A 23780-nucleotide genomic window follows, 5' to 3' on the forward strand; every position below is an offset into this window, starting at 1 on the left:
GCAGCTTGGCTTGGGGGCCCCCATAGGAAGCTGCTTGCTGTGGGGGCACTCAACAGGGGGGAGAGGCCAGGAGAGCCGAAGAGGGACCCGAGAAGAGGAGGATCTGGGCTGCTCTGTGCAAATCCACTGGTAAGTATAACATGTTTGTTATTGTTATAGGAAAAAAACTAGACTTTACAATCACTTTAATTATACAATTTTTACTATTGTATTTAAAAAAAGTGTTTAGAAATACTTTAAAGTGGATGTAAACCTGAAATTTTTTTAATATATATATATCATACTGTAGAGTATAAGATTTCCTATCATTTGAGCCCAGTCTTGTCACACAGTGTTAATCCATCTCTGAGCAATCCCCTTTTATTGTTCAGTGAGATAAATCTTGACAAACTGAGAAAAACTTTGTCAAATACTCCCCCTTGCTGTGAGTGACAGCCTAAGATACATGCAGTATTTTTTAATTCCCTCCCCCACTCCTTTCTTCAGCAGCTCTGCAAGGATTGGCTGTTCCACACCTCAGCATGATTTGGCATGCTGAAGTCATGTGGTTACTTTCCTGCCTTTTCACTGGATGTTAGAGATCATAGCAGAAGTTCAGTGTTAGAAATACACAGGGAAGTGTAGAGGTGGGCGGGGAGTCTACTGACATCACGACTCCACCCACCTAGCTCCAGACAACAGACCCACCCACAGAAAATGCAGTTTTTTGGGTCTCATAACAGACAGAGGGGAGACATTTGACAGGTAAAGATACATGCAGGAGGCATGTATATCCTTATAGATAACCCCTATGGCAGTAGTTTAGAAAGTATGACATTGAGTTTACATCCACTTTAAAACCTAAGTTTTGGCAAAAGGGCAGGCTCAATTAGCAGTCTTGATGAGTGCCTGTGACATGTCCCTCGGCTCCATTAACTCCTGCAGCACTGGAAAAATACAACTGCACGGTATGAGGGTAGTGGAAGGATCGATAGAAGATTTCAATTATGACAGTCAGCACCAGCACAAGGAACACCGGGGTTGATTTACTAAAACAGGAGAGAGCAAAATCTGGTGCAGCTACACTTAGAAATCAATCAGCATCCAGGTTTTTTTGTCACAGCTTAATCGAATAAGCTGAAGTTAGAAGCTGATTGGCTACCCTGCACAGCTGCACAAGATTTTGCGCTCTCCAGTTTTAGTACATCAACCCGACTTTGTATTAAATATAAGCACTGTCCCTTGTGCGGATTTAAAAAAAAAAAAAAAAAAATTACGTAAACTTAGACTGTCCTGATTAAAGGAACTGGGTCATAGAGGTATACTGTCTCTATTTCTGCCCCTATTATTTACAGCTATGGCTGAGGAGAAGGTGTGGCTCATACAGCTCCTAATTTTGTGACTTCTACGACTTATGCCCAAAGAGTGACAAGTTTTATTTATTTTTTATTTTTTTCCAAATGTTATCACCTAAAATTTAAATAATGCCAAGATGAGTAATTTAATTAAGAAGACATCTTCTAGCTCATGTGAGACAGGCTACTGATTGATGAAATAAAGGCTTAATATGTTAGCTGTACCATGGTCTCTAAAGATTTATGGAAAGTATTTTTGCTAGCTTGTTAGCAATAAATAGCCAGCGGCTCTTCAAATTAGCCCAATTCTGTTGAAAACTACCATATGTGGCATTCCTGCTTACAGCATGCACATCTCAGCTACTGTACATACAGCAAAGACTTGCTTTCTAGATGCAGTCACCTTTAATATGTCTGATGTAAGAAAATTACAAGGTGGAGATTACAAGGTAGAGAGGAATCTTTGATCACTTTTTTTAAACTCTATTTTAATAACTGTAATAGTGGAAGTGCTTTTCTTCATCATTGTTGTTTAACCACCTAAAATGCTAAGAGCCACTGGTCTGGTTCTGGCTTGATCTGCTACAACCTCTTTTATTATGCTAACTCATACAGGCACAAGTTATCTTCTATATGGCAGACATATTTGAGCTGATTTTTACTAATGGAGTGGACAATCTTTACATAGTGGATTGTGTGAATGTTCATTTCATTTATTCATTCAGTGAAAAGCAATTCCTGTTTACTTTGAACATCTAATCGTATGCAGGTGACGTAAATAGGAATTCGCTTCTTGCATGATTGAAAAATTGAATATTCACACTATTTATTGAGTCCGTATTCTAAACTCCATTAGTAAAAAAGTCTCACTGCATCTTAAGGAATGACTAGGAAAAGGTGTACTGATGATGGGATATTGATATCATCAAGGGTTCTACTCCTTGTTTATGTCCCAAATGTTAATGCACTGACACCCCAATGATCGGATATTAATTTGCTCTTTGATCCTAAATATGCATTTCTTACTACAGTGTCATGTGGTAAGATCCTGTTGAGATGGGAAACTTAGCAATCATGATGGATTGTATCCAGTTGTAAGGGGAGTATGCTGCTGTGCACTAATTTCTCAATCAAATAACATATTCAGATTCTCGTATGTTGACCATAGGCACACAACACAGTGAATATGTCCTCTCATTGCACCTGCAGGGACTGGGCATTGCATAATGTACTGATGATAAGTAGGGATGGGCGAACGGTTCGGCCCGAGCATAAGTTTGGGCTAAACTTTGGTTGTTTGGATGTTCTGCGAACATTGAACAATATGCGGTGTGCGCGGCAAGTTCGAAAGCCGCCGGAACACCGTTAAAGTCTATGGGACATTAACCACTTGACGACCGCCTCACGCCGATGTACGTCGGCAAGGCGGCACGGACAGGCAAAATCACGTACAGGGTACGTGATTTGCCTTCCGCGGGTGGGGGGTCCGATCGGACCCCCCCCGCCGCCCGAGGCGGTCCCGTTCTGTCCCCCGGCGATCAGAGACGAGGGGGAGGCCATCCGTTCGTGGCCCCCCCCTCGCGATCGCCGCCGGCCAATGGGAACACTCCTTTGCTGCTGTATGCTAAACAGCAGCAAAGGAAGTGATGTAATCTCCCCTCGGGTCGGTAGTTTCCGTTCCGGCCCGAGGAGAGACGACATGTGAGTGAGTGCACCAACACACACACACACAGTAGAACATGCCAGGCACACATTACACCCCGATCCCCCCCCGATCGCCCCCCGATCCCCCCCCAATCACCCCCCCCCCCCGTCACAAACTGACACCAGCAGTTTTTTTTTTTTTTTTCTGATTACTGCTGTGTCAGTTTGTGACAGTTACTGTGTTAGCACAGTTACTGTTACCCCCCTGTAGGTCTAGGGTACCCCCCTAACCCCCCCTAATAAAGTTTTAACCCCTTGATCACCCCCTGTCACCAGTGTCGCTAAGCGATCATTTTTCTGATCGCTGTATTAGTGTCGCTGGTGACGCTAGTTAGTGAGGTAAATATTTAGGTTCGCCGTCAGCGTTTTATAGCGTCAGGGACCCCCATATACTACCTAATAAATGTTTTAACCCCTTGATTGCCCCCTAGTTAACCCTTTCACCACTGATCACTGTATAACCGTTACGGTTGACGCTGGTTAGTTTTTTTTTTTTTTATAGTGTCAGGGCACCCGCCGTTTATTACCGAATAAAGGTTTAGCCCCCCGATCGCCCGGCGGTGATATGCGTCGCCCCAGGCAGCGTCAGATTAGCGCCAGTACCGCTAACACCCACGCACACAGCATGCGCCTCCCTTAGTGGTATAGTATCTGATCGGATCAATATCTGATCCGATCAGATCTATACTAGCGTCCCCAGCAGTTTAGGGTTCCCAAAAACGCAGTGTTAGCGGGATCAGCCCAGATACCTGCTAGCACCTGCGTTTTGCCCCTCCGCCCAGCCCACCCAAGTGCAGTATCGATCGATCACTGTCACTTACAAGGCACTAAACGCATAACTGCAGCGTTCGCAGAGTCAGGCCTGATCCCTGCGATTGCTAACAGTTTTTTTGGTAGCATTTTGGTGAACTGGCAAGCACCAGCCCCAGGCAGCGTCAGGTTAGCGCCAGTACCGCTAACACCCACGCACGCACCGTACACCTCCCTTAGTGGTATAGTATCTGAACGGATCAATATCTGATCCGATCAGATCTATACTAGCGTCACCAGCAGTTTAGGGTTCCCAAAAACGCAGTGTTAGCGGGATCAGCCCAGATACCTGCTAGCACCTGCGTTTTGCCCCTCCGCCCGGCCCAGCCCAGCGCACCCAAGTGCAGTATCGATCGATCACTGTCACTTACAGAACACTAAACGCATAACTGCAGCGTTCGCAGAGTCAGGCCTGATCCCTGCGATCGCTAACAGTTTTTTTTGTAGCGTTTTGGTGAACTGGAAAGCACCCGCCCCAGGCAGCGTCAGGTTAGCGCCAGTACCGCTAATACCCACGCACGCACCGTACACCTCCCTTAGAGGTATAGTATCTGATCGCATCAATATCTGATCCGATCAGATCTATACTAGCGTCACCAGCAGTTTAGGGTTCCCAAAAACGCAGTGTTAGCGGGATCAGCCCAGATACCTGCTAGCACCTGCGTTTTGCCCCTCCGCCCGGCCCAGCCCACCCAAGTGCAGTATCGATTGATCACTGTCACTTACAAAACACTAAACGCATAACTGCAGCATTCGCAGAGTCAGGCCTGATCCCTGCGATCGCTAACAGTTTTTTGGTAGCGTTTTGGGGAACTGGCAAGCGCCAGCGGCCTAGTACACCCCGGTCGTAGTCAAACCAGCACTGCAGTAACACGTGGTGACGTGGCGAGTCCCATAAGTGCAGTTCAAGCTGGTGAGGTGGCAAGCACAAGTAGTGTCCCACTGCCACCAAGAAGACAAACACAGGCCCGTCGTGCCCATAATGCCCTTCCTGCTGCATTCGCCAATCCTAATTGGGAACCCACCACTTCTGCAGCGCCCATACTTCCCCCATTCACATCCCCAACCAAATGCAGTCGGCTGCATGAGAGGCATTTTCTTTATGTCCTCCCGAGTACCCCTACCCAGCGAACCCCCCAAAAAAGATGTTGTGTCTGCAGCAAGCGCGGATATAGGCGTGACACCCGCTATTATTGTCCCTCCTGTCCTGACAATCCTGGTCTTTGCATTGGTGAATGTTTTGAACGCTACCATTCACTAGTTGAGTATTAGCGTAGAGTACAGCATTGCACAGACTAGGCACACTTTCACAGGGTCTCCCAAGATGCCATCGCATTTTGAGAGACCCGAACCTGGAACCGGTTACCGTTATAAAAGTTAGTTACAAAAAAAGTGTAAAAAAAAAAAAAAATATGAAATTAAAAAAAAAATAGTTGTCGTTTTATTGTCCTCTCTCTCTCTATTCTCTCTCTCTATTGTTCTGCTCTTTTTTACTGTATTCTATTCTGCAATGTTTTATTGTTATTGTTATTGTTATTATGTTTTATCATGTTTGTTTTTCAGGTGTGTAATTATTTATACTTTACTGTTTACTGTGCTTTATTGTTAACCATTGTTAACCATTTTTTTGTCTTCAGGTACGCCATTCACGACTTTGAGTGGTTATACCAGAATGATGCTTGCAGGTTTAGGTATCATCTTGGTATCATTCTTTTCAGCCAGCGGTCGGCTTTCATGTAAAAGCAATCCTAGCGGCTAATTAGCCTCTAGACTGCCTTTACAAGCCGTGGGAGGGAATGCCCCCCCCCCCACCCCCACCGTCTTCCGTGTTTTTCTCTGGCTCTCCTGTCTCAACAGGGAACCTGAGAATGCAGCCGGTGATTCAGCCAGCTGACCATAGAGCTGATCAGAGACCAGAGTGGCTCCAAACATCTCTATGGCCTAAGAAACCGGAAGCTACGAGTATTTCATGACTTAGATTTCGCCGGATGTAAATAGCGCCATTGGGAAATTGGGGAAGCATTTTATCACACCGATCTTGGTGTGGTCAGATGCTTTGAGGGCAGAGGAGAGATCTAGGGTCTAATAGACCACAATTTTTTCAAAAAAGAGTACCTGTCACTACCTATTGCTATCATAGGGGATATTTACATTCCCCGAGATAACAATAAAAATGATTAAAAAAAAAAATATGAAAGGAACAGTTTAAAAGTAAGATTAAAAAAGCAAAAAAATAATAAAGAAAAAAAAAAAAAAAAAAAAAAAAGCACCCCTGTCACCCCCTGCTCTCGCGCTAAGGCGAACGCAAGCGGCGGTCTGGCGTCATATGTAAACAGCAATTGCACCATGCATGTGAGGTATCACCGCGAAGGCCAGATCGAGTGCAGTAATTTTTCCAGTAGACCTCCTCTGTAAATCTAAAGTGGTAACCTGTAAAGGCTTTTGAAGGCTTTTAAACATGTATTTATTTTGTTGCCACTGCACGTTTGTGCGCAATTTTAAAGCATGTCATGTTTGGTATTCATGTACTCGGCCTAAGATCATCTTTTTTATTTCATCAAACATTTGGGCAATATAGTGTGTTTTAGTGCATTAAAATTTAAAAAAGTGTGTTTTTTCCCCAAAAAATGCATTTGAAAAATCGCTGCGCAATTACTGTGTGAAAAAAAAAAATGAAACACCCACCATTTTAATCTGTAGGGCATTTGCTTTAAAAAAATATATAATGTTTGGGGGTTCAAAGTAATTTTTTTGCAAAAAAAAAAAACTTTTTCATGTAAACAATAAGTGTCAGAAAGGGCTTTGTCTTCAAGTGGTTAGAAGAGTGGGTGATGTGTGACATAAACTTCTAAATGTTGTGCATAAAATGCCAGGACAGTTCAAAACCCCCCCAAATGACCATTTTGGAAAGTAGACACCCCAAGCTATTTGCTGAGAGGCATGTCGAGTCCATGGAATATTTTATATTGCGACACAAGTTGCGGGAAAGAGACAAATTTTTTTTTTTTTTTTTTGCACAAAGTTGTCACTAAATGATATATTGCTCAAACATGCCATGGGAATATGTGAAATTACACCCCAAAATACATTCTGCTGCTTCTCCTGAGTACGGGGATACCACATGTGTGAGACTTTTTGGGAGCCTAGCCGCGTACGGGACCCCGAAAACCAAGCACCGCCTTCAGGCTTTCTAAGGGCGTGAATTTTTGATTTCACTCTTCACTGCCTATCACAGTTTCGGAGGCCATGGAATGCCCAGGTGGCACAAAACCCCCCCAAATGACCCCATTTTGGAAAGTAGACACCCCAAGCTATTTGCTGAGAGGTATAGTGAGTATTTTGCAGACCTCACTTTTTGTCACAAAGTTTTGAAAATTGAAAAAAGAAAAAAAAAATGTTTTTTCTTGTCTTTCTTCATTTTCAAAAACAAATGAGAGCTGCAAAATACTCACCATGCCTCTCAGCAAATAGCTTGGGGTGTCTACTTTCCAAAATGGGGTCATTTGGGGGGGTTTTATGCCACCTGGGCATTCCATGGCCTCCGAAACTGTGATAGGCAGTAAAGAGTGAAATCAAAAATTTTCACCCTTAGAAATCCTGAAGGCAGTGATTGGTTTTCGGGGTCCCGTACGCGGCTAGGCTCCCAAAAAGTCCCACACATGTGGTATCCCCATACTCAGGAGAAGCAGCTAAATGTATTTTGGGGTGCAATTCCACATATGCCCATGGCCTGTGTGAGCAATATATCATTTAGTGACAACTTTATGAAAAAAAAAAAAAAAAAAAAAGTGTCACTTTCCCGCAACTTGTGTCAAAATATAAAATATTCCATGGACTCAATATGCCTCTCAGCAAATAGCTTGGGGTGTCTACTTTCCAAAATGGGGTCATTTTGGGGGGTTTTGTGCCACCTGGGCATTCCATGGCCTCCGAAACTGTGATAGGCAGTGAAGAGTGAAAGCAAAAATTTACACCCTTAGAAATCCTGAAGGCGGTGATTGGTTTTCGGGGCCCCATACGCGGCTAGGCTCCCAAAAAGTCCCACACATGTGGTATCCCCATACTCAGGAGAAGCAGCTGAATGTATTTTGGGGTGCAATTCCACATAGGCCCATGGCCTGTGTGAGCAATATATCATTTAGTGACAACTTTTTGTAAATATTTTTTTTTTTTTTGTCATTTTTCAATCACTTGGGACAAAAAAAATAAATATTCAATGGGTTCAACATGCCTCTCAGCAATTTCCTTGGGGTGTCTACTTTCCAAAATGGGATCATTTGTGGGGGTTTTGTACTGCCCTGCCATTTTAGCACCTCAAGAAATGACATAGGCAGTCATAAACTAAAAGCTGTGTAAATTCCAGAAAATGTACCCTAGTTTGTAGACGCTATAACTTTTGCGCAAACCAATAAATATACGCTTATTGACATTTTTTTTACCAAAGACATGTGGCCGAATACATTTTGGCCTAAATGTATGACTAAAATTTAGTTTATTGGATTTTTTTTATAACAAAAAGTAGAAAATATCATTTTTTTTCAAAATTTTCGGTCTTTTTCCGTTTATAGCGCAAAAAATAAAAACCGCAGAGGTGATCAAATACCATCAAAAGAAAGCTCTATTTGTGGGAAGAAAAGGACGCAAATTTCGTTTGGGTACAGCATTGCATGACCGCGCAATTAGCAGTTAAAGCGACGCAGTGCCAAATTGGAAAAAGACCTCTGGTCCTTAGGCAGCATAATGGTCCAGGGCTCAAGTGGTTAACATGAAAAATCAAAAGTGTTAATTTTAAAGGCTTATATGCAAGTTATTGTCATAAAAAGTGTTTGGGGACCCGGGTCCTGCCCCAGGGGACATGTACAGTAAAAATGCAGAAAAAAAGTTTTTTCGGGAGCAGTGATTTTAATAATGCTTAAAGTGAAACAATAAAAGTGAAATATTCCTTTAAATTTTGTACCTGGTGGGTGTCTATAGTATGCCTTTAAAGTAGTGCATTTTTCCCGTGTTTAGAACAGTCCCTGCACAAAATGACATTTCTAAAGGAAAAAAAGTAATTTAAAAGTACTCGCGGCTATAATGAATTGTCAGTCCCGGCAATACAGATAAAAGTCATTGAAAAAAATGGCATGGGATCCCCCCAGTCTAATACCAGGCCCTTTGGGTCTGGTATGAATACAAAGGCGAACCCTGAAGCAAAATTTAAAAGAAAAAAGGCGTGGGGGTCCCGCCAAATTCCATACTAGGCCCTTCAGGTCTGGTATGGATTTTAAGGGGAACCCCGCACCAAAATTTTTAAAAAAATTGCGTGGGGGTCCCCCCAAAAATCCATACCAGACCCTTATCCGAGCATGCAACCTGGCAGGCCGCAGGAAAAGAGGGAGGACGAGAGAGCGGCCTCCCCCCTCCTGAACCATACCAGGCCCCAAAGCACCTTGTCCCCATGTTGATGGGGACAACGGCCTCATCCCCACAACCCTTGCCCGGTGGTTGTCGGGGATCTGCCGGTGGGGAGCTTATTGGAATCTGGAAGCCCCCTTTAACAAGGGGACCCCCATATCCCAGCCGCCCCTGTTTGAAATGATAAAGGGTACATTGTACCCGTACCATTTCACAAAAAAATTGTCAAAATGTTAAAAAAAAACACAAGACACACTTTGGGTCAAGTCATTTGTTAAAAAATAAAAGAATTAAAATGTCCCATGAAGTCCATTCATCTTCTTCTCTCGCTCCGCCGATGGACCGAGAAAAAAAAAAACCCACAGGCCGCCACCGATCCACCTTCATGGGAGGCTTCCACTGTCTGATGCGTCCTCGCAGGTGACAGTTCTTATATAAGTGAGGGCGGGGCCACATGGTGAAGTACTTCCCAATGGCTTCCCCGTGGCATCAGAGGGCCCCACCCTCAGTTATATAAGAACTGTCACCTGCGAGGACACGTCAGCCAGTGGGCATGTCTTTCTCTGCAGCCTCAGCGGCATGGGACAGTTAATGAATGTAAAGTACTCTGTGATGAGCGGCTTCCTGTTCATTCAGAAACTAAAACATAGTAAACACAGTTTACTATGATTCAGTTATGAATGAACACAGTGAGAGAGTGTTTTCACTGTGTTCATTTAGAAAGGGAAGGCATGGGTAAATTACATATTTACTAGCCCGGGGAGAAGAGAGGAGGAAAGCCAGCAGTACTGCTGACCCAACATGGGAAGAAGCCTAAGCAATAGGGGGAACACCTGGCACACCCCCTGAGCATGCCTATGTGTAGGTATTATGTAGAAAACAGTGTGTTTATAACATTAGAGGTGAGCAATGGGGCCGGCCAAAGAGCTCTAATCATAGAACAGTAACCACCACTTTTTTAGGATAATAGGCAAGAAGGTATGGGGCTGGGCACTGCCAACATGTACTAAAACAAAAAAAGGAAGAAATTGTAAAAAAAAAAAAAAAAAATCTATTTGGTGGGGGGTAGGGATTTTGAAAATGTGAAACTTTAAAAACAAAGAACATCCTGTATGTATGACCTTAATTTGCCCTTAACTTAAGGCCCCTTTCACACTGGGGCGGTTTGCAGGCATTATTGCGCTAAAAATAGCGCCTGCAAACCGCCCCTAAACAGCTTCCGCTGTTTGTTCAGTGTGAAAGCCCGAGGGCTTTCACACTGAAGCGGTGCGCTGGCAGGAGAAGAAAAAATCTCCTGCAAGCCGCATCTTTGGAGCGGTGAAGGAGCGGTGTATTCACTGCTCCTAATCCGCTATTGCCCATTGAAATCAATGGGACAGCGCGGCTATACCGCGGTAATACCGCGGCTATAGCCGCGCTATACGAGGGGTTTTAACCCTTTTTCGGCCGCCAGCGGGGGGTTAAACCGCACCGCTAGCGGCCGAATACCGCGGTAAAACAGCGCTAAAAATAGCGCTGTTTTACCGCCGACGCCCCTACCGCCCCAGTGTGAAAGGGGCCTAACGGTTAAACGTGCAAATACGTATAAAATATATATACATTATACTGCAGCAAAACCGAAAGAGTTCATAAACGACCTGGAGGATGGGATAAACAGTTCAATCTCTGTATTTGCAGATGATACTAAGCTAAGCAGGGCAATAACTTCTCCGCAGGATGTGGAAACCTTGCAAAAAGATCTGAACAAATTAATGGAGTGGGCAACTACATGGCAAATGAGGTGTAGAAAAATGTAAAATAATGCATTTGGGTGGCAAAAATATGAATGCAATCTATACACTGGGGGAGGACCTCTGGGGGAATCTAGGATGGAAAAGGACCTGGGGGTCCTAGTAGATGATAGGCTCAGCAATGGCATGCAATGCCAAGCTGCTGCTAACAAAGCAAACAGAATATTGGCATGCATTAAAAAGGGGATCAACTCCAGAGATAAATCGATAATTCTCCCACCCTACAAGACTCTGGTCCAGCCGCACCTAGAGTATGCTGTCCAGTTCTGGGCACCAGTCCTCAGGAAGGATGTACTGGGAATGAAGTGAGTACAAAGAAGGGCAACAAAGCTAATAAAGGGTCTGAAGGATCTTAGTTATGAGGAAAGGTTGCGAGCACTGAACTTATTCTCTCTGGAGAAGAGATGCTTGAGAGGGGATATGATTTCAATATACAAATACCGTACTGATGACCCTACAATAGAAATAAAACTTTTTCGCAGAAGGGGATTTAACAAGACTCATGGCCACTCATTAAAATTAGAAGAAAAGAGGTTTAACCTTAAACTACGTAGAGGGTTCTTTACTGTAAGAGCGACAAGGATGTGGAATTCCCTTCCACAGGCGGTAATCTCAGCGGGGAGCATTGATAGCTTCAATAAACTATTAGATAAGAACCTGAATGACCGCAACATACAGGGATATACAATATAATACTGACACATAATCACACATAGGTTGGACTTGATGGACTTGTGTCTTTTTTCAACCTCACCTACTATGTAACTATCTCAGACCCTTATCATAGATGAGGGTCTGGTATAGATGTTAATGGGGGACCCGATACAAAAAATGGAGTGGGGTTCTCTTCAAATTTTATACCAGAGACTTCAGGTCTGGTAAGAATTTTAGGGGGGAGCCCCGTGCAAAAAAAAAAAAGAAAGTGAGGTTCCCAAAAATTGGTACCAAACTCTTAGCTGAGCATGTAGCCTGGCTGGTCAGGAAAGAGAAGGGTGGAATTGCACCCCCTCCTTAACCACAAGGGGAACCCCAGATTCTATACCACATGTGAATAAGTAATGGGTGTACAGTACCACTACTCATTAAAAAAAAATGTAAACCGCAAGTGATAACAGGTCCTTTAATCAAAAATAAAAAAACAAAAAGTCCCACCATGCACTGTACATCTAACGTCAATCATGTCATCCAGCAATTCAGATCCACATTAGTCATAATGAACAGCAGACTCACCGAAATTATAGATCCCATTAATCACCATCAGGATCTGCTTCTGTCCCTCACTCACACTGAATGGCATCTTCTGGTCTCTATGACTAAATGTAAACAAGGGGGTGGGGTCTTCTGGGTGAAGTCATTGACCATATATGGTCATGGCTATATGTTCTTTTGTTTACCTGGTTGAGAATATCCAAGATCAGTATTTGAATGGGCCGTGAGACATCCCTGGTTGCTAAGGACAAGATGGGTGCCAGAAAATGACTGCTTCCTTAACAATCATTTACAGGAAGGAAACTGTCATGCACAGTAGCAGTAGAAATACCACTAATACATATGTTTGGCTCCTTCTGAATGAGCAAAAAGATGGGAATTCTAACCTTGTATTTGGACTGAACCTTGAGCTCATCCCTAATCTTATCAAAACTTATATGGAAGCAATAAGCCACTGAAAGCTCCCTCTCATGACAAATCATTATAATTATTACATACAATAAAAATATGAAAGAGGAATCATGTAAAAATTGTGAAGGTCAAATTAAGTTACTTTGTGGAAAACACTACAGAAAAACTACTTAAGCAATCAAAAAAAAAAAAACTTCTCCAATTTGTGTGAAGCAAAAACTTTTTTTTTCAGTTATGAATAGAGTGACCTATTAGAGAGATTTTGAAAATTTCGTGGCAGCATTGGCCTTAGCAGCCAAGAAGTAAGAGAAAAATCTGTAACCAGTGCACATACAACAATAAAAAGCTGACAGGGATTCTAGCTTTTTTGTGTTGCAGGATTTTGCTTTTTTTCCTGCCTTAGGAAACCATTATGAATGGGACTGGAAATTAGAGGAAATCTCTCTAACAACTTTCAGATAACAGTAAATCCTAAAAGGGGTCCTGATCTTTCTGCACACTGTCCAAAGCTTAAACATTTCTCAACATAATGTTCAAACTAAAAAAAATGCAATATTAGAACTTTGGATAAAACATGTGCCATCAGAGCCAATGGCACTACATTTGACTAGATATATTGTAATAATAAACGCACACCTGCAGTGTTAGAGCTGAATTCTTTGAATTTTAAACCTTTGATAAATGTGCAGGCACACTATGGGGTTGATTTACTAAAGGCAAATAAAGGCAGTTGCTCTACAGCCTAGCAAATGAGCAGAAGCTCTGATGACTTCCATCATTCAGTCATGTGCAAGTAAAAATGCTTTTTTTTTTTATTTTCCTTGCATGTGATTGGGTATTCTTTGTAAAGAAAACCTTTACCTCATTTACGCTCTGGAGCAACTGTACTTTGCAAAGTGCATAGTCTATTTGCCTTTAGTAGATCAACCCCTATGAGTTACTGTATGTCCAGCGAGGTTAATCCCACCTTTAATTTATCTGACTGTTTCACAGATCTCTAGTTCTGGAGCTTCATCACTGGACCTTCTAGTTTCTGCTCCTTCAGCAGTAAGTCACATTCAGCTGCTGTGCCCGTCCCTCCCCTCTATTGCCCATTCACAGAAGCCTTTTTCATTTTGTGAACTCATTCACAAAATACAAAGGCTTCCATGAATAGGCAGCAGAGAGGAGGGGCGGGCAGAGATGCTGTGTGTGTGCAAGGACATAGAATCTCTCTTCTCAGAGCCCCAAAGTGTACCCTTCAGGAGTGCCATAAAACTATCAGATCTAAATTAAAGAGATAAGTTTATCAGGTGACATGCACATCAGTAGACATAATTCATATACTAACACTGGAGAGTGCAAAATCTGGTCAGCTTCCAAGTTTTGTTGTCAAAGCTTAATCAACCATGCTGAAGTTAGAAGCTGATTAGCTACCCTGCACAACTGCACCAGATTTTGCTCTCTCTGGTTTTGGTAAATCAACCCCATAGTGTACCTACATGTTTATCAAAGTGATTGAATTCCTGGAGCTCAGCTTTAATTCATATATGCGTGTTTTCAAAAAACAAAGACATGTTGTAGAATTTTGCTAAAAAAAAATTGAGTTCTCTGCCATCGGAAGCAAAGATGCTATATTGAGCATTCACAAAAATGTACAAAAATGTTAAGGGATGATCAGGGCAGCCATCAGGGGGGTACAGCCGTTACAACTGTAAGGGGCCCTGGGGCCCAGGGGGCCTGCCCAGGCCAAAAGAAGGCAGGACAGGTGAAGGGTTTCCATGCTGTGCAGTATAGAAACGATCTCACAGTTTCTACAGTTCTCGTGTCATTGATTTTAGATATTGATCTCTTTACTGCCACCTCTGGCTACTATGTGCACCCCTCATGTGACGGTGATCTGCCTGTACTATGCTTCACAGCAACATGTCAGCTTTGTAAATATGAGCTGGGACCAGGTAGGAGGTTACAAGTAGGGGCTGTGAAGGAAAGGGAGGGGGCTGTGAAGGAAAGGGAGGGGGGCTGTTTGTGTACAGGGAGGGGCCAGAGGCTTGTGTGTGTACACATTTGTGTATGTAGGGCTGCCATATATACAGGTGTGTGTGTGTGTGGGGGGGTGGGTTACATTTCTACAGGTGTGTGTGGGGGGCACTGACATATATGCAGGTGTGTGTGGGGGGGGTGCTGACATATACACAGGTGTGGGGGGGGGCACTGACATATATACAAGTGTGTGTGGGGGCGCTGACATATGTGGGGGGTGCTGACATATATACAGGTGTGTGTGAGGGGTTGGCTGACATATATACAGGTGTGTGGAGGGGTGGCTGACATATATACAGGTGTGTGTGTGGGGGGGCTGACATATATACAGGTGTGTGTGTGGGGGCTGACATATATACAGGTGTGTGTAGGGGGTGCTGACATATATACAGGTGTGTGGGGGGGGCACTGACATATATAAAGGTGGGTAGAGTGGTGGCTGACATATATACAGGTGTGTGGGGGGGCGCTGAAATATATACAGGTGTGTGTCTGGGGGGGCTGAACTATATACAGGTGTGTGAGGGGGCTGACATATATACAGGTGCATGGGGGGGCTGACATATATACTGGTGTGTGAGGGGGCTGACATATATACAGGCATGTGTATGGGGGGGCTGACATATATACAGGTGTGTGTGAGGGGGGCTGCCATATATACAGGTGTGTGTGTGTTTATGGGGGGCTGACATATATACAGGTGTGTGTGTGTGAGGGGGCTGCCATATATACAGGTGTGTGTGTATGGGGGCTGACATTTATACAGGTGTGTGTGAGGGGGGCTGCCATATATACAGGTGTGTGTGTGGGGGGGGGCTGACATATATACAGGTGTGAGGGGGGCTGACATATATACAGGTTGGGGGGCAGACAAATATACAGGTGTGTGGGAGGGCTGACATATATACAGGTTTGTGTGAGGGGGGCTGCCATATATACAGGTGTGTGTGAGGGGGCTGCCATATATACAGGTGTGTGTATGGGGGGCTGACATATATACAGGTGTGTGTGAGGGGGCTGCCATATATACAGGTGTGTGTGTGTGTATGGGGGGCTGACATAGATACAGGTGTGTGTGGGGGGTGCCATATATACAGGTGTGTGTGTATGAGGGGGCTGACATATATACAGGTGTGTGTGAAGGGGCTGCCATATATACAGGTGTGTGTGTGTATGGGGGGCTGACATATATACAGGTGTGTGTGTGTGTGTGTATGGGGGGCTGACATATATACAGGTGTGTGTGTGAGGGGGGCTGCCATATATACAGGTGTGTGTGTGGGGGGCTGACATATATACAGGTGTGAGAGAGGCTGACATATATACAGGTTGGGGGGGGCGGACAAATATACAGGTGTGCGGGGGGGCTGACATATATACAGGTGTAATTGAGGGAGGCTGCCATATATACAGGTGTGTGTGAGGGGGGCTGCCATATATATAAGTGTGTGTGTGTGGGGGGGGGGCTGACATATATACAGGTGTGAGGGGGCTGACAAATATATAGGCTTGGGAGGCTGAAAAATATACAGGTGTGAGGGGGTTGACATATACAGGATTGAGGGGGGCTAAGTGCGTACAGGTGAGGTGTCCGGTGTTTTGTTTTTATTCGGTAAGATGGCCCATTGGCAAGCCCTGGGGAATGTTGGTGGTCAGGCTGGGGGGGGGGGGGGTGTGAGGGCTCAGGTCTAAAGCTGGGTAAGGGGCCCAAACATTTCTGATGGCTGCCCTGGGGATGATGAGCAATAACAAAGTGTTTTCTTGCTTAAAGTATATGTGAGGCTAGGCTATGAACATTCAGGTATTTAAATATTCTTGTCAAGCAGTATATGAGTTTTAAAACAAGCTGACCTCAGCAGCTGCAAGTGTAGTGGAGCAATTAATCTTAAAAATTCACAACAGAAAAATGGAAGTCTTTTCTAAGTCAGCTAAACTCCCCCTGCTCCATTTTCTAAAAGTAAGACAGCAACCGTCTAAGCTTTATTGTACACGTGAGCTCTCTGGGAGGAATGAGTAATGTGAGCAGAGCTGCCCAAAGATAGCTTTGGTACTTCAGATGTGAACTTTGATGATGAATTGCTCCACTGCAGCTTCATGAGTTATGAAGGACTTGTCTTAAAGCTCATGTATTGTTTGTCAAGAATATTAAAATACTTTATGTCCATAGCCTGGCTAAACATTCATTTTAATAATCCAACCAAAAAGCAATAATGATGTGGCCACTAGTAGTAAACTGGTTTTACACATTAGTGTAAGATAAATTCTGATTTGATGCCATGGTTAACTACGTTATCATTTGCTAAATATAATATGGTGTTGAAGTTAAATTAAATAGATCACGTGTTATCTACTATTACTGAAATGTCCTGTAATTCTGGAGATCATTTATTTAGACTGTTTTTTTTTTCTCTTCTACACAGGTTACACGATAGTGTCTGGAGTATACGCAGCGAACACCCAGAGGGTACAAATGCTGTGACAGGCCAAAGTTCTACACTGGCATACTGTATATCCCCATGCAAAGTATCTTTGTTCTGATGCGTGGATACATTTGGATAGTAGCCCTAACTGACATTAAAGAGGAGGACAATAATCATGTACAAAGTAAAACAGAGGACCAACTTGATGACATTTAAAGTGTGCAAGAAATCTGCAACAGAACCTATGGACTAATTAGTTGCAACATGGATCATATGAATTGATTTCCAAACATGTTGGACTACTCTGAAATAAAATATGCGTATTACAAGAGACAGTTTGTGTGCAGTATACCAACACCCAATTTAGCTGTAATTTAACTACTTTATTTGACCTTTGATATTTTATTCTTTCCAAGAAGCTATTTAGTTCTATCTCACTATGTCTACAGTTTATGACTTGGAATTGTGACTTTTTACCCTTCTGTCAAGTGAAAGCCGAAGAAAATACAATTTATTATATGATAATTTGCAGTCCCAATGTTGTGAAATTGATTAACAGGGAGTGATTGGCAAAGCAAGCTGGGTCGAATGTTTTACACATCACGTATATATTTTATTTCAATGCGTTTGTATGGTATGAATTTTAGGATGTGCTAATTCTTGAAACATATCATGATTTTAAGGAAGCGCGTGTTATATATGTAAAATGTTTTGGCCAATAGCAATATATTATTTCCATATCAATGTTCTTAATTCCAAAGTGCTAAATATACAGTCTCAGACTATAGCATGGGGGGATATAGATTATTCTTTTTATATAACATGTTTTATTCAAATGTAATTAACTGGGTCATAAGTTGCATTTTACAAGAGCAAATACTTTTTTTTAACCTGACTGCATTAGTTCTTTTATTTAGATACATATAAAAATGGAAGCACATTGCCTAAAAATTTTGATTTATTATAAAATACATAAGAATTCTAAATATAAACTCGTAAGCAATTGTTAAAAGTATGTAAATGACCACTTAATCTAAAACAAAAGCATTCAAAAATAGTTACTTGATGGGAAAGAATATAATGATCACATTCACAAATAAGTATAAAAAGAGTTTGTACTCATACTCAATATGATACTTGAAAATGATATAATTTGCTGCACAGTTTCTGTTTCTATTAGCTGCCATTTTAGTCTGAAAGAAGACTGGAATTGACAAATGACTATTCTTCAACAACATAACTGTACAGAAAGCCTACTATGCATTGGAAGAACTCAATCTCTACTCTATTACTTTCGCTATGAATATTTCTGACTGGTTCCTGTAAATGTTTTTTACATAAGCCAGGCTTATTCGCCTAAAATCAATGTTTAGTGGCTCTTTTAGCAGACACATGTATTTGGTTAGCTAACAAAATCCTGAATGCCCAGGATCAATATAAAAGCAAAAGTTGAAGCTCAGTTGAATTCTTGGCTTAATTTGGATGAATACATTCCAGGTGTATCAAAACAAAAGGTTATTAAAGCCATATGGATGATTTTGTTTATAAAGCATCTAAATCCTGGTTATAAAAGTCTGCCCCTGCCAGGATGCTGGAGAGAAAGACCCTTGCGTGCTGAATTAGAGCTAGAGTTGTGCTCATGATCCTCCCTGCTGATTGGTGAGTTCTAGTTTGGAGTTGGACCACTGCTTCCCCACAGAGGTCCATCTCTGCTCTTGCAAGGAGAAGACAGGCTTTTCTACTGAAATGGCGGCTGCTTTTTAAAGAAAAGGAACTTTAGGACTTTGTGTACCTTTTGTTTTGGTGCACCTGGAATGTATTTAGCTGATTTAAACTAAAAGCTAACTTGGACTTTAAAATAGTTATAGCATAGCACGTGATATCTATAGTGAATTGCTTAGGGTTTGGCGAGCTAGCATCAAATTCTTACTAGTTATCTTTAGTTAAAATCTACATCAAATGTCCTAATAATTAGTGATGTTTGAATCAATACAGTTGATTTGCTAAAGGAGTAGTGACTGTTCAGTTAGCATAGTAAATATCTTAAGACCATGTTTATTTCAGTCAACCAATCAGATGCTTTTTTATGTTTTTATTTTTCATTTTGCACATGATTGAGTATTTAAAGTGAACGCGGTTTCACTTTTTTCACTAAGCTAAATAAACAAACAAACATTCTCTTTAGTAAATCAACTCAAATTAGTCTACCTGCAGGTTTTATATCTACCTTGCCTTACAAAACATTTAATAGTTCATGGCCACAGCTGGATCTACATAAAATAGTAATTTTAAATCTCATGACACATGTTTTAATGCAGGCTGTATGGACCAGGAACTTGGCCAGCAGCATAAATTGTCCATCCTGTGTTTGCTAGAAATGGGTATCATTAAAGCATTGACCATAGGGACCAAGGTTCAATTTGCTTTTTCCTGTCAGTCAAGGTCCGCTGAGTGCACTGCAGGACAATGCACTACGTACTTTCAAAGCCACACATAACAAGGTAAAGGAAGCTTCAATCTAAATCCTTCTCTCATTCATAGTCAAATCAACATGTAAGGACTAAAGTTACATTTACAGCACCTGCTCAACAATATTTTCAGTTCTTTGAGTGAAAGAGTGCAATTTTTCCAAAGAAATTGTAAAAAGGAAATATGTACAAAAAATTCTGTGCTTGTGTTCTTTGCTTTAATTGCTGCTGGCTGCGAATGTAGATGCCGTATTGGTGCTAGCTCTTAACTGGGCAGTAAACAAGTTGTGTCACAGGAGGAGTTTTCATCTTGGCAAAATTGCTTCTCTACCATTAAATGACAATAATTAGCATATGCACATAACATCAGATTCCTGCTCTTCACATGACACATGCAGGGTAATGCAACTAGCAGACTGCATCCTATTACTTTGTAGAACACTTATTCACTTACTCTCCAAAAGAACTTGATTTCCTGCAGTGTAATAAAATCAGGTTGTCGTAAATGCCATTCAGAATACATTGTCTGCCTGTGTTATAGCTTATATGCGTAAAAATAAATTTTGAAAAAATTAGGAAAACTACTTAAAAGTAAGTTTGATTTTTTTTTATTATTATCAAAACATCCATGTGCAGTTTCTCAGCTAAAGGTAGGCAAAAAAATAAGCTGCTCCCATAATTTAAAAAAAAAACATGCTGTATAATCCCTATTGGGATTCATCTTTCATTGACACTGCATGAATGGGTAGACCTGTGATAATCCTGCTATCCATGTTGCAAAAGTTATTTTATTGAACAAATTCGTTCATTATTAGTTTCTGGTTTAAAGAAAAAAAGTAATTTTAACATGTTTTGACATAAAGCATATTTAAAGCGATACTAATCTCAAAAACAAAAATGTAAGATATTGCAGTTTAAATCTAAATCTGAGGACTGAATTTGTTTTCTTTTTGTGGATTTATTTTCCTTTTATTTTCACCTAATGATGCAGCCAGTAACACACTTCCTGTCTTAAGCCTAGTACACATTGCTAATTTTTTCATTCAACCCAGTGGGCTACATGAAAAAAAAACCTGACAGCTCAGGTAAGAGCCGCTGTACTAACAATCCAATGTTAGTAGAGGTGTCTCCCCTGCTGTTCTGTTGTTTTCTGACAGGAGGACGGCTCCCCCGCCAGAACACTCCAGTCAGCGCTGACCGTGAGCCAGTCAGCAGACCTTTTTCGGTCATGCCTCTTCAACAGAACCTGGCCGAATGGCCGGATTCTGTCAAACCAGCTGCAGTACACTGGGCCATATGTCGCTCGACATTTAGCCCATGTGTACAGGGCTTTAGGGTGGCTCCACTCTATGAAGGAGAAGCGGAGCCTCTCTTGGACAGCAGCATTTTCAATTAGTAGAAAAGATAGTGTTATATGCACTAGTAAATTTAGATGAACTTGACTAACAAATTAAAAATGAAATCCAGATAACATTATTTGAAAAGTTAGAGGAAAAGTTATTTTTTTCCCTTTTTGGATAAAAGTTTTAAATAAATTAACAAAATCTGAACAATTGTAAGCACCCTTGTCAGTGGTAAATGATCTTTCTCAACCCTCTAACTATCACTTTTTCTGGACAGCTTGGGTTGGTAAAGGAAGTTGAAAATAACAGACTTACTGGCTGGATAGTAAACATATAGAAAAAAAGTAAAAAAAAAAGGAAAAACAAATGTATCCACCACACATAAGGAATGGTAAGCTACAATAAAGTTCATTTTATTTGGATTTTAGTACCACTCTAGGCTCCAATTTGATGTTTATGTTAAACGTTACAAAATCTCTGACTTTCAGACTTCTATGAACCATCTTGAAAAATTACTCTCAATAGACAGTATATACAAAGAAAATAATAATAAAGCTTATAAACCAAAAGATTAGGGGTGCAATCCCTTTTTTAAAGCTGTTTTAGTCATAATCATAAAAGTAAAAACATGCTATTGGAATGTCGATAGTTTTCTTCTTTTTTTTTTTTTTTTTTGAGTATGAATAAATCAGGTTTTTAAAGGAGATTACATTCCTTGCCTTAAAATCTTTATTATTAATAATATTGTTAATTATTAATATTTTCTTTTTATCTACATGTATTTTTATATAAATTGAGAGTAGTTTTTGAAGGTGGCCTGTAGAAGGTTTAACTGTTGATTTTTTTTACCAGGAACTCCAGACCCAAGAGAAGATTTTATTTATATTTTGGTAATAGATGTTTCTCTTATGTGAATTTTGGTCAAAGTGATCATTTTATTTTTTAGATATTATATTTGCTGGTCAAATCAATGTAACCATTGCATCATTTTTTCTGAATATGCTATGTTTCAGTAATATTGTGTTATTTGTAAATAGCAAATGATCCTCCAAGCAATTTTAGATCACCTGGATCTTAGGTGTTCACTATAAACAGAGGTGTTTGTTAAAGAAGTATACTGGTCACTTAGCCATGTAAAGCTGTGTCACTTCAATCACTCAATCTTATGTGAAGTAAATTCCCATCTTTTTTAAATTCCCCTGCCCATTTGATGTTAAGACAGGTTCCCTAAGTTAAAGGATCAGTTCATCTTTTGTAACATGACACATGTTAGACCCATATCCAGGGTGTAACATGTTACAAATCCACCAGCTCCTGCGCCCCCCAGGCTCCCCATTGTGATAGGGAGTGGAAGATCCCCCCGTCATAATCTGAAAAGAACGTGGCCATGCAGGGCTCTGTCTGCCTGGCCACAACATCCTTTCACAGTGTTGTATGAATGGAAAACTACAAGGTCCAGCAGCCTTTGCGGCTGTTGGCCTGTGGTTCTCAATGAACTACCACACGTTGTTGCTGTGGTAGTTCATTGATGCTTCCTGGTTGTGTGTAATTGCCTGGCTTTACGATGTATGGGGCAGACAGCCTACACACAGAGTCTGCAAGAGCCCTGCATAGCACCCACGATCTTCTGATCGTGGGTGCAATGCTTTCCACCCTCCCAATAAAAAAATAATAAATGCATATTTTTAACCTGCAAACCTGCCTTTTTTTATCCTTTAAGTAAACATTTTCATCCTTTAGTAAATCAACCCCAAAATCTTCACTTAAGCCTGACTTGGAGCTAAATCCTGCCGCCAACATTTAAAGAGCAGCTTTGCCTTTATATTAACTATAGCTAATACCACTCCCCATCCTAAAGTACACAACCTCTGCCCATCTAGCCATGACTGGTTACTTACCAGAGCTGTAGCCTCCTCCAGGGTTTTAAACCTGACATAAAAAATCTCTTCAGCACTGACTATGCCCTCACACTGTGGGGTTTATTTGCTAGAACTGGAGAGTGCTAAATCTGGTGCAGCTCTGGTTGAAGCCTATCAGCTTCCAGAAGTTTTTGTTAAAGCTTAAATAATCAAACTGAAGTTTGTAGTTGATTGGCTACAATGCACAGATGCACCAGAATTTGCACTCTTCAGTTTTAGTAAATCAACCCCTCTGATGTCATTTAAATTGTCCTTTAACAGTCAAATAACAAGGCCTCAGTAGCCAGAATGGGCAGCATTTTTAGCTTGGATGCACCAATATACATTTCCTTTAGGTGGGGGAAAAAATGTTATGCTGGCTAGTTGCATCATTTGTTAGAGACAATTGTAATTGGTCAGGGCCATGGAAAGATTTTGTTGTCCTATATACATTTTTTGGTCATTAAATAGTTTCCTTAAGGAGAATTTTAGAAAGAATTACATTTTATTAGATGTTTGACGCATCCAAAAACCTAATCCGTTTTAATCAATTGCATTCCAGTTTGATGGGTCTTGTTATTGTGATTTCCAGTAGATTTCGTTAAAGCAGAAGTCTCATATTGACATTTTATTTGTTGCTCTTCAACTCCCAAATCTTATTGCTGTTGCTTGGAAAATTAGATTCCTATACAGGACAGCACTGGAAATCATATTAGGCCTTTTGAAACAACTAATTATGAAATGACAGACTGACCTTAGAATACATTTTGGAAGGAAGTTATTGTTTTAACATTGATAAGAGCTTTTGTTTTTTTATATTCTTGGAGGAACTGTAAGTATAATTGAATATACACTAAATTATTACCTGTGCCAGTGGTTTAGTTTGAAGAAATAATGCATCAAAGTTCAAATAAAGTTAACAAAGCTTTTTCCTGCACCCTCAAATGATACAGAGACTTTCATGTAGTATTTAC

The 23780-nt window shown here is 41.3% G+C and overlaps 1 protein-coding gene across 3 annotated transcripts in view; it reads left to right on the forward strand.

Annotated features, from left to right (window-relative positions):
- The window catches only part of TAFA3 (TAFA chemokine like family member 3), a 701431-nt gene extending 683809 nt beyond the window's left edge, over nt 1–17622 (forward strand). For all 3 annotated transcript variants that reach the window (XM_073615718.1, XM_073615717.1, XM_073615719.1), the window contains one exon: nt 17098–17622. Coding sequence is in view for 1 of the 3 variants with exons in the window: in XM_073615719.1 (XP_073471820.1) it covers nt 17098–17109 (12 nt within the window). In the remaining 2 variants the exon portion in view is untranslated. The remainder of the gene's footprint in view (nt 1–17097) is intronic.
- The last annotated feature ends 6158 nt before the right edge of the window (nt 17623–23780 follow it).

Source organism: Aquarana catesbeiana, linkage group LG02 (assembly GCF_042186555.1).
Source record: "Aquarana catesbeiana isolate 2022-GZ linkage group LG02, ASM4218655v1, whole genome shotgun sequence".
Taxonomy (NCBI): Eukaryota; Metazoa; Chordata; class Amphibia; order Anura; family Ranidae; genus Aquarana; species Aquarana catesbeiana.